The 12,097-nt window shown below is 36.3% G+C and overlaps 1 protein-coding gene across 1 annotated transcript in view; it reads left to right on the top strand.

Moving 5' to 3' along the window:
• YTHDF3 (YTH N6-methyladenosine RNA binding protein F3) overlaps positions 1-11,786 on the top strand; it is a 28,694-nt gene extending 16,908 nt beyond the window's left edge. The window contains exon 5 of the mRNA XM_075743998.1: positions 4,972-11,786. Coding sequence (XP_075600113.1) covers positions 4,972-4,995 — 24 coding nt within the window. The 3' untranslated portion in view covers positions 4,996-11,786. The remainder of the gene's footprint in view (positions 1-4,971) is intronic.
• Positions 11,787-12,097: the final 311 nt, after the last annotated feature.

Here is a 12,097-nt window from a genome sequence, read left to right as displayed (position 1 = left end):
TCAAGCTTGGTTTCTGCAGAGCCTTTCCTCATTGTGTGTTATCATATGGTATCTTTTCGTTTCTTTCCCCACCTCTGCCTTCTGAATGTTTGTATCCTGCTATTTAGTGTGCTGTGGTATTTCAGATGTGGATTAAATTCTTACTGCCTTTATCGTTACCATGATAATATAGTCTGTCCATGCTCCACTAACAATGCATGTATCTGCTCAAATTTAAATTTATTTATCTTTTTACTGTAACTTGTTCATGTTTTTACCATTGCAAAGTATGTTTCAGAGATTGAAATAAGTAAAATGTCATCAAGACTAATAGAAAGAATAAATAAATTAGAAGTCTAGGTCTTGTAGCTTTTCAGACTCTTTTAATATTTATATGATTGAAAGCCTTATTTACTGTCTGGAGTTCAAATGATCTGTAGCAGCAGGGTCTCAGATGAGTATTAATTCATAAGGCTTACCAGGAGAAGGAACTGATCTGGAGTTGTAAAACCTCACTTGACTTCCTATGTTGGCTTTGATTTTTAATTTGTGCCTTGTAGTTTTCATGTTGGGATAAGGAATAGGAAGAAATGACTGTTTAGGGAGGGGATGGCATCTCCATAGGAAAAATTTCTAAGTCCATGTAAGGCTTCTACAGATGCTTCTGATCTGATCCTTCCCTCCCATCTTCCCAGAATTCCCAGAAGTGCTTCTCAGAAAAATGTATTTAAATATTTTTATCTGGTTTTGAGGTAATTTCTGTCTTCAGGAGGTTTACCCTCTCTACTTTGAAATTCAAGAGCAAGAAGTTAAAAAGGACCTTTATATTACACAATTTTAAAGTTTCAGTAATGTAGTTTGTTAACAGCCAATGAGATCCTTGTCATAAGTGGAGTAAACTACTTCTAGCATTTTTCAGTTTTCTCAGTAATCTGTTTTCCACTGTGGCTCTCAAGCACTAAGGTCAATGTTTATGCTGTCATAGCTGTAATGGTACGCCAGGGTGCAATAAACTGCAGATTATGGCTGATGCCATTAGTAAATGAGATTTCATGAACTTTGCTGTGGCTGCTTCTCACCACCTCTACAGCTGTCTGTTCTGCCTCTGCCAGGTGTTTCTGCCCACGCAGTGGAGTTGGCAGAGGAGATATGTGCCAGCGCCTCGCTTCACAGAATGCAGTCTGACATGTTAGCTTACATTGCAGATGAGCAGGGCTTTTAAGCTGAAGATTAAATCGCAGTTTGCAGTGAAGCAACTAAGATGTGCTACACATTCCCTTCTGAAGCTGCTGTGAGAACGCTACCTCTTGGGAGAGGGGCAAAGCAGACAGCTTCAGGCATGAACATTTTAAACATTGCAGTAAGATGCAAAAGTTTGGCAAAATTCTGTTTGTTTTTTTTTTTTCAAGTATAGCTGATTGTGCTGGGGGTGAGTGTGTGTCAGAACTGTCTGCGATTTGCTTGTGGATAACTTCCAAAATGAACACTTTGAAATGCTTGCAACTGCTATAAAAAACCAAAAGTTCTTCTTTCAGGTCTGCCTTCCCTCACCTTGAGCTTCAATTTGTGGGATCTTGAGGAAAAAAAAATACATCTGAGGACTGTAGTAGCTTGTTATTAGACTACCATTTACATTTTTGCTACTAAAAATGAGGCTTTTTAATTTCCCTTCTTTTTTGACAAAAAATTCCAGAAGTCAGTGTTGTGTGCGTCTCGGTAGTTTCTTTCAAATCAGATCAGGAAATACTTTTGTTGCTTTGAATTTTGAAATTTTGATAGCATAGAGATTTCGTTAAATCTGAGGACATAATACATTGCAGCTACTTTTCAGCACAGGATCATTCGATTAATGCCCTGAATTCAGAGAACTGAAATTTGGAAGTAAATCAGCCTCACAGTTCAGACCAAGTTAATTCCATATTTTTGTTTGCACTGGATTGATGCATGTTTCCGAGGCCTGAGCATTTTTTAGATTCACCTGCACTTGGTTTTGTCAGTTTGGGTAGAAAGTTATTTGCATACCTGCAGCTGACAGGTACCTTTAACCAGCTGATGCATTCCCACATTGTGCTAAATGGAATTGTACTTTATTTCCATGTCCTGCTCTTAAACTCCCCCTAAAGCTGGGTAACCTCACCCTGATGAGTTCAGAAGCGACGCTAGCCTTTGGCAGGGAGCTTAAATTGACTGGAGAAGCTATTTATCTAAGAGCATAACAAGAGGTGCGGCAAAGGTTTTGCTCATCCTTTGAACATAGGAAGTAAGAGATGTTGGGTGAAAGGGAAATGTAGTGGAATCTAGTCAGTATGCTGGAAACTTCCTCTGCTCTGATGGTGGAAACCTGCTGGGGATAAAGACCTTTGTTAGTTTGTCTCTAATCACTGTTTATACAAAAAAAACAGATGATCAAACAAAAACCACCTAAAAAACCAAAGGAGGAATACCTTTTGAGACAGGAAAAGGCAGTGGTAGCAAGTAGGATCTGACTTAGAGCTGGGGGGGGGGGAGCTGGGGGTGTGTGGTAATTTGCTTTTGAGTAAATTACGTTTTCTCTCTGTTTTGCTGTACAGAGTGCCAAATGTCACTCATACTAGTATCTGAAGAATGTACTGTTCGCTCGCATTGAAAAATGTCAAGCTTGTATGTCTGCTGTAAGTGTTTAAATATAAATGTAGTAATATGTAACTTTGAGACTACAGGAAAGGTGTGCTGGTGGTGTTCTGAAGCCTTCTTTCTCTGTAGAATTCAAATTTGACTTGAAATTTATTTCCTTTATTTCATCCACTGGAAGCAGGTAGTTAGGATATCGTTCCCTTTAGACTTTGAATTTTTATGAACTTAAATGCATTTTGAGTTCAGGGGCTACACAAAACACGAGGTCAGTCAGTTTACTGCAGCAGTTTGCAATGCAGAGATGTTTTCCAGACAGCTTGACTTGGTGGTTACATATGTAATACTTACAAATAAAATCATTGGTTCCTGCCCATTTGCATGTAGGTAGTATTTAAAATTGTTAAAATACTGGTATTTCATTATTTAACATGACAGTTTCATAGGCTACTACTTAATACCACAGTAGTGTTTTTTCAGCACTTTGTGCCGTTCTTTTGGTTGAAGTCTACTAATAGTAGAGGAATAATCCGAGATGTGCATGAGCAGGCTATTTTTGAATGCCTTACATGCATAGTGAGGCATGAGGCTGGTGATCATCTGTTTTCAGCCTGGGAATGCACTGTTAATGTATCAGTTTGTATTAATGACTGATACCATCAATCTCACATTTTAGAAGCTGTATCTTACTATGCAAATACTAGTCATCTCTCTTTGAACTAGGAAAAAATGATTTCTGGCAGAATACTGTAAGTACTGCTCTCACTTTAAATGTATTGAAGTTCTGCACTAGAGAATGTACAATCTTAGACGTAGAGCTACTGGGACTGTGAACTGCTTATCGTGACCAAGAACTGCACAAGCTTTACTTTTTTGGTGTTCCTGAAGCAACTCGGAGGTCTGTCTTGGAGAGGACTAGATCACCAGCTACATTCTAATAACCAGTATAAATGTTATGTATTCTCTTCTTCCATTATAGTTCTTTTTGGCAGAATATATTTGGGTTCATGTGCTAATATGCATTCTTCCTAAATAGTTTCTAGCATAATAAAGTTTCAGCGTGGTATCAGGTAGAGTGGTTTTGAAATCATTGTTCAAATGCCTCCTGGTTTATTTTGGCTTTCCCTGCTATGTTTATGTTCCATTTATATCATGCTGTGTAATGCAATAATAATAAAAATACTGGAAATGAGTTTTTATGTTCTTTTAAATGGGGGAGGGAACCTACCTCTCTTCCATGAAGGTATTTTAAAACATTTATATAATGTGCTCAGTTGTACATATTAAGAAAGGAAATGCTATTGGAAGATAACTCTGTTTCTTACAGTCAAACTACAGTGTCTTTTTACAGTCTAGAAGATATGTAATGAAGGCAACGAGATACAGTTTATTGATCTGTTTTTATTTTTTTCCTAGAGGTAGTCATAATGCCTAAGTATATGTTTATCTTTAACAAAGTAGAAAAAAAGGAGGATAATGATAAAGCACTGCAAATGTTATTTACTCTGTTAGACTTGCAATACAGAGGAAGAATTTGTTAGTCCCTGATAGAGATACAGTGCGATTAGTATTTTAGCCCTTCACTGTACGAAGATGTCTACAATTGTTTGCATTACACAGATAACATTACATGCTTTGTTCCGTTACACCAAATGCAACATCTGACAGTGCTTTGTAGTGAACATGGTCTTGACTGCAACTTGCATTCAAGTGGGGTTTTTTCCCCAGCTATTCCTGCCTCACTGGTTTTGCATTTTGTTATTAACTGTAATTTCTAAAAAAAAGTCTTAATTATTTTTCTCACTGTTTGAGCAATGTGTTTGTACAGAGGAGGCGAAGCTGGGCCAATTTGTTCCTTTGCCTTTTGATCTTAAGCATGTTGAAACATTTTATTATAGTGGGTTTTGAGTGAGATACTTGGGAATATTATATTTACTTTTTCAGAGATATAATGGATGGACAGTATAATATTTAAATATTCATGCAGAGCATTTTTTGACAAGTTGAGCAGAAGATTTAGGGTACCTCTTTCTTGCCTTGTTTGTAGGTCCCTTGGTCTGCTTACTCAGTTCGCTTTGAGCAATATATTTTAATGGAAGTGATTTAAAAGTAACATTATAAAATATTTTCTTTTTGATAGCTGTTTTTTGGAACATATTTGCCTTTTAGTTTGATGTATACTTCTGTGTTTAAGAGGCTGACTTGAACTAAATATTTCATGTTCTTGGAAAAAAAAAGAAGTGAAGCTTTTTCCTTGAAAGCTTGTTGCCTGACTTAGAGAAGTTGCAAGCAATGCAACTGCTCTAATGAGAGGAAAGCAGATAATGTTGAACTGTGTGTATTAACGTGATTTTCCTTTCTGTTTTGTTTTGTTTTTTTCAGGAGAGAAATAGAAACAAACAATAACTATATGGAGATGTCCTGCTAGAATTACAACACTAATGATGTAGACTCTGGAAATGCCTAATATGTCTAAGAAGACGTTATTAAAGCTTTTTTCTGCTTAAGGTGACATCTTTGAACACTTTAACACAAAATTGACTCTTCTTGTAATGGTTCTCATCAGTGCATCTGCCCTTATACTCTCTCACCAAACACACTTGAGAACTGTACCTTCGTCAAGCACTTTCTGTCCTGAAGCTTTTACCAGTATCTGCTGTCTTTTGTATTTATGCATCCTAGCTAAGGCACAGGAGACCGAACGAATGCAAGGATTCATTAACTCTTTGAATTTGTTAAATACTAACATTTAACCATTAGAAGTGGTTCAATGATGTGAGATTCACATTGCTTCAACTTAATTTTTTCTTTGTTGTAGTTTTTTTAATTGTCAGTTTTTAGCTATTCAACAGATTAAAAGCAAATCATGCCATATTTAGTCCTGGAGTAAAACTCAAGTCTAAATGTTCATGTGAAAATTATTGTAGTAATCTTTTAATATGGCAAAGCAACTTTAAGCTGCAGTTTAGCCAAATGAAACGTAACATAAAATTATATTAGAGTGACATTTCCCTTGTTTCAAACTGTTTGGTGTAAGAGAATATTAATATGCAGCTTGGTGGACACCACCAGTTAATGCACATTTCTTTATTTTTTTTCTGTAACATGTATACTGAAAAAAGTGCATTTGTCTGAGGAACTGTTTGTTTGCTACCACTCAATGAATCTCAGTTTTGAGTAAATGTACCTCAGTCTAAATCAGACTTTTTATGACCTTTATAACTACATTTAAAATAATCTTTAATTCCTATTTCTGGGTGTTTGCAAGCCTGACAGATTGCTATCATGAAAGTGAAAATTTACTCCTCTAGGTGATTCACTAGCTAAATAAACATAATTCTTGTTTAGCAAGCATATACTGTTTCTCAAATTTTTTTGTTTCATTGTTCCAACATCCACAGGTTTTTTTCCCCCTATTCGAAAATACTTTGAGAAAATTACTTTGTTCCATGGAGGTGATGTATTCATAGCCACATTAACATGATTTTTGTTAGAACCATGCAGCAAGAATTTTAGAATACATGTTAAACTGGGTAATTGTATACTAGTTTTTAACTTCTAAAAATTATATCTTTTGTTTCAGTTTATATAGCAACACATTCAATCTGCTGGAAGAGAATATTAAAAAAAAATGTTAAGTGGCTGTATTGACTGTACAAAATACTGAACAGCCTGTACCAAACTCCAGGGATAGCTTTCTCTTTTTAGAACGGCAATGTAGAAGTCAGATATGTTATAGCTTAAAATAGCAATACCACATATTATTTGAACATGTTTCATGTCTTACTGTCCAATACAAATGTTTATATTGTGTTTTGAGTCCTACATTTACAGATTCTGGCAATCAAAGTTCTGGAGCTTAAGTGGCAAAGGTTTGTTTTGAATACAGACTGTTATGCTATATTTTACTTTCTCTCTTCTTAAGCCCCTTGCACACTTCTAACCTTGCAAACACAAAAAGTTCAGTACACTTATTTCTTGCTTATTATTAAAAATACTGTTTAAGACTGCGGAGTAGCAGATATGAATCTTAATTTTTACTGCTAGTTTTCTGGAAGCTCAAAAGGGAAGCCACTCCCATATTTTGAGAAAAGAAGCAATCTCACTTAAATGCAGAGTGGGATAAGGGAGGAATAAACAAAGTGCATATTGTAAGAGGAGATAAGGAGGTAAAGGTTTCAAGCCCAAACCTGATGAAATTTGGCTTGAGCCCAAAAATTGCTGCTTCCATGCATTTGTTTCTTGCTAACAGGTTTTATAGCTATTTGTTTCCCTCTGATGGCTGATTTATGGATTACTGCCTGTTATTCCAACTGTCATTGCTCAGTTGAAGTGGCAAAGGTTGATGTTGTTTCCAAAGAATGTTGTCCTTCTGATGATCCTTCAAAGGATCAGCATGTTTCTGCTTCTTTGTTACAAAAATATCTTATGAAAATGCACAGAAGTTTCCAGTTAAAAGAAAGCTACTGTTAAGAGTCAGGCATTAAAGAATCGATCGCATGTGCAACCTTGGTTTGCTTCCACTGCAGTATTCATATTTTTGCAGGCTTTGTTAATATTTCCTGCTTTACCCCTTGCCTCTTTCACTCTAATAGCATGAGCATTGCTCTTGGATTGAATCAGGTTTAGTATAAAATGGGTTCATCACTCAGTTGCAGAGTTTGAAAGCTTGGAAAATGAGACAGGATTGCGAGAGAAGGAGGTGATCACATTTAGAGAGCTGTGACAGTCCTTATACTGTTCCAGGATTGTTAGCAAATCTACAAATAGAAGAGTTTCATTGCTGATGGTGTTAGTCATGTTGCGACCGATTTACCGACTGCTGAGAGCTTAGTGTGTGCAGCTGAAATTAAAAGGAATTTTATGTGCATATAAAGTAGTGTAAAAATAGTATATAACATTGTAAAATCAACTATGGAGTGCTGTACTAGTTAATGGACATGTGAAACTTCTAGCCTTCAGCTTCCTTATGCACGAGTTCTTTTCCTCCAGAAAGAAAAGGAATGGTGCTTAATGTCTCAAATAAATGTAGAAATACATTTTTTTGGTCTGATTTTTCAATACAGTGAAGTTGTTGTGGAACCCCTTTTCTGTTCCTGATGCCTCCTCTATTGTGCCAGCATTTGTTTTCCTGTGGTCCGTACTGAGCTAGTTCAATTTTCTGCTGGTTTAAGGGTCTGAGCAGTTCTCTGAGGTTAGATGTTTAGGAGGGAGAGGGTGGGAGGGGAGGGAAGGAGATTTGTCCTTCCAGAAGCAGATACCCACTGTTGAATAGACCTAACTGCACTATAACACACCTATGGGTTGGTGAACCAGAGATGCAGCAAAATGTTTAAAACTGGGAAAGGCTCCCCAAGAAAAAAAATACCAGTTTTGGGTTCAGCATAAGGTGTCAGTAGCGTACAGTGAGGTATGATGTTATTGGACACATTTAGTGATACCAGGAGGAGGAAAGAAATCCCAAGTATTTTCCATTTTGATGACTTTTTCTGCTTTGAAGAGACCTGAGAATTCATATAGAAAAGTTATTGCTGGAAGGCTTCTCCTACCAACACAAGTAGGACAAATTAAAGTTGTATGAGCTTTGCTAACCTCCGAGTGTCTCTTGACTTTGTAACATCAGCATCTTTAACATAGGGTTTTTGGTATTTGACTTTGACAAGAAATACTTCCTGTCAGTTGAATGCTTAAGTTGCTGGCTTAAGGAAAACATGGGCACCACTTTATTTTGAGGGACTCTGATGGGGAAAAACTTGATATCAACAACTAGACAAATTTCACTGCTTCCTGTCTTTTGCTATTCTAGGCTTAATTTATCAAAACCTTGCTTCTATACATCCTCTTGTTCTGTTTTCTTCTTTTTGGATACTCTGGCAGTCTCATAATGCACTGTCTGCAAAATTTAGATACAAAAGCCCCTTGCTGAAATGATTCTTGTCCCAGACAAATCTGTGGCACCAAGCAAAAGATAATGTCGAGCTCTTGATCAAGTGCAAGTAACTTAATATTTAGAAGGAAGCATCTTAAATATTTGTCGCTGTTTAGTCAAAGTTCTATTTTGAAGTGCTTTCTGTATCATAGGAGGATTTACACACTTGAAAGATAGTCCTTAAAAAAGAAATTTTAAACAAACTATTTTCATGTACAGGTATCAGTGCATCTTTCCTAGCTGAACTGGGTTGAAGCAACAGTGGTTTTAATTCTGTAGGTAGCAGTTACCTATATTTTTTGAAATTATTAGTGGCTCTTTCACCAGAAAGATACTTAATTCTAGCACAGTGAAAATCCCATGTGGACAGTGTTTGAATTTTCTGCAACACTGATTTTTAAATGAATAATTCTAGACACTCAAATACAAATAATCCTGTAGGAATGGATTTTATGTTATTTTCAAAGCCGTTTGAACTCATTTTTCCAGTCACTTTGTTAAGGAAATACACACCAGTTTTTCAGTGTCATGTTTATTCTTTTGCCAGGTGAAGATCCATATAATTTACTGATAAATTCAGAGAGATTGAGAGCAGTTCTTTTCCATTCAGTTGCAGCAAAACCTGGTTTAAATTTTGTTTGGTTTTGTGTGCATTAGAGTATGGTAACTTAGATGAGTATTCTTTGGCGTGAGAATTGACCATTTGATCTTACTCAATCTGTTTGAAACTTGCAGTGAAAGTAACCTATTCACGTGCTTATTTATTCTATTTTCAGCCTGACGTGTCCACCAGAGTTTAGCATGGGAGAGGAAAGAATTTTCTATGCATCATAGGAATTTTAAGTAAATGAGTTTGGCCTCATATAAAATTACAGTGTTAGTGTACAGCTGACGTTTTCCACAAAACATCGGCTCTATACCGTCTGTTCTACTTTATATATTTTAATAAACTGCATTTTAATAGGATGAATATGGACCTTTCAGTTCACAAAGTTAAATTTGTATCCAGTCCAGACTTTTGACAGTATTTCTCTTCACATAATGATCCTGAAACATTCTTATTAATGATACTTACAGTGGCCAGGGATCTCTAAGCCAAATATTAAAAATAAAACTTGCTGTTTATTAATATAAGGGGATGCATAACGTTTGTATTACCTATTCTTTTCTGACCTTGTCCTTCCCTACAACTGGAAATCTGACAAACAAAAGTCAAACACCAGTCAGATGTCTCCTCCAATCAATTTCCATACATAATTTCACAAGAAACTGCTTTGCCACACTGCAAGCAGAGTGCAAATGGGTGGGTCTTCCAGTATCTTCCTCCAGAAATCTGTTCTTAGTCAGACATTCAAGAGGCAGTGAATTCCTTGTTCCTGTCTAAGTAAGCATTCCTTACCACTTCCCTACCCTTTCTGGGAAGACTCTGCTGTCATGTCTTTTGTCTGCTGCTTCCTTTGGATGCCCATGAGGGAAGCCTGACGTTGGATGCTTGTTTTCAGTCTACAAAAAAAAAATGTTCCTGACTTCACTTATTTCCTTCTTTGGAGAGAGGAAATCTCCTGGCCGAGTTTAGCTTGTCTCAGCCCGTTTGCCACAATGTAAATAGAGAAATATTGCTTTAAGAACTGGATGAATTCAGTCTCCCATGTGGTGTATGCTGGGTTTTTTTTGAAGTTAACTCTGCAGCATTTTTGTTCAGAAGGTGCGAAGGAGTATGATTGATTGGAATTGTAAAGGGCATACAGTTTTTTAAATACAAGGGTCCACTCTAAGTGGTGTTCTGAATTTTAGTGGTGGTGATAACTGATGTGTTAACAGTGAGAGTTTATAAGCTGTTTGCATATCCTGTGTGCATTTGCACTTATCTTAATACTGAATTAACTTCCTTTGTCTGTAAAATTAGTTTGTAACACTTGAGAAACTTTACTACTTTTTTTTGTTGTTTTTGAATTTCATTCACTCAGATACTATAACGTTTCATCTGCCTGCACAAGTTTATGTGCATCTTGAGAATGAAGTGGATGTTTGTGTAAAATGAAACAAGATACTCTAGATTGATGACTGTGTTTTAAGTTGAGCTTGTGGGCTTTCAGATGAACAAGCTGTCTTGATTTGTGCCCTCATATGTGAAACGTTACACTTTTATCTCGAACTCTGAATTTACGCATCTTTTCTTTCCTGTTCTGCAAACATCTGAAAGAACATCAGATGTTAAAAGAAGAAATCCTTGCTTTATGCTTAGTCCAGGCATAAAAATTTCAAAACTAAGCATTTAAGCAAGCTAAATGGAGGTTTAGCTTTTAGTTTGAGCTGAGCTATTACATTTCAGCAAAAGGATAAGATAAAAGGTTGTGGATCTTTCATTATCTACTGTAATTGTATATCTACTGTTTTAAAAAAAAAAAGGCTGAAATTTTATTTTGCAAGCATTAATTTATGCAGCTGCTGTTCAATATTACCCAAGAATCTTACAAGTATTTGCATCGGTTCAGGTGAGCAGCTATGTAAAATACAGGATGAAAGAACTGAGATCTCTTTTTCCAGGAATACGGAATTGTTGAATTGGTTAATGCAGATGTTTGTGCTGTGTGACTGGAATACATTGGATGTTAAATCTATCCCTCTTCTGCTGGTTCTCTGGAAAACTTTGCTAGTTAATTCTTACCGTATTTTTTTTTCTTGTTTTTGTCTTTTACTTCAATTGGTTGCCAGTTTGTTTTCAACTGCTTAACCAGTTTGCAGCTTAGATCTCATGAGATGCTTCGCTGGGTCTTGTGAGTGTGGTGCTTCATCAGAAAACATGTAAAACTGTATTTAATTTCTTCAAGTTAATGTAACTTAATTGCTGTTAACTTGAGCTGTATTCCATTCAACTTCATATTTTATGATAATGCTTGGTCTTTCAGTTGTATTGATCTTTGATTTCAAGAATACCAGATGCAGAACAATTCAGAGAAGTTTTTAGTTCCTGAAATTTATGCTTATTTTAAATGTTAATAAATAACTATCGTATCTGCTCTTTGGGTTGCTAGTGAGTATTGATGATTTTTTGCAAAACTGAAAGTCAAAGGTGGAGACAGGAATACTTGTCCTGCGAAGTAGATGAAATGCTGGAACACCAAAGAGATCTAAGAGCTGTACGAGACAAAGGATGTTAAACAGCTGAGCATGTTGTGAGGTTGATTCTTTGCTCACACTTCACTGTAGCTTTTCAGATGCTGGAAGAATCTTTAAGCAAAGAATTAAAATTCATTGTGTTCACATAGTCCAGTTGAACTCCTAATTTGGTCAGCCTCGGTTTTCCTGGTTTTTTTATTTATCTCATATATATCTCTTCCGCTTTTCTCTTAACAGTATGATTTTTCTCTTGGCCTTACATCAGTTTACAGTCTTAGAGTTAACTTGCGCTCCAGAATAAAGTTCCTTATTTCATGTTTTCTTTAAATAAGCCATGTGTTTACCAAGGCTTTGAAGGTTAGTTGTGTTCAGTGCATAGGCCGTTCCCCTGCCCCAAGTCATCATTGCTGTTTACTAGACTTCCCCAGCTGATTTCATGGTCAGTGATTTTTCTAGTCT

This window comes from Balearica regulorum, chromosome 2 (genome assembly GCF_011004875.1).
Source record: "Balearica regulorum gibbericeps isolate bBalReg1 chromosome 2, bBalReg1.pri, whole genome shotgun sequence".
In the NCBI taxonomy this organism is placed as follows: domain Eukaryota; kingdom Metazoa; phylum Chordata; class Aves; order Gruiformes; family Gruidae; genus Balearica; species Balearica regulorum.
The sequence above is the reverse complement of the archived record's forward strand: the minus strand, read 5'-3'. Positions and strand labels throughout refer to the sequence as shown.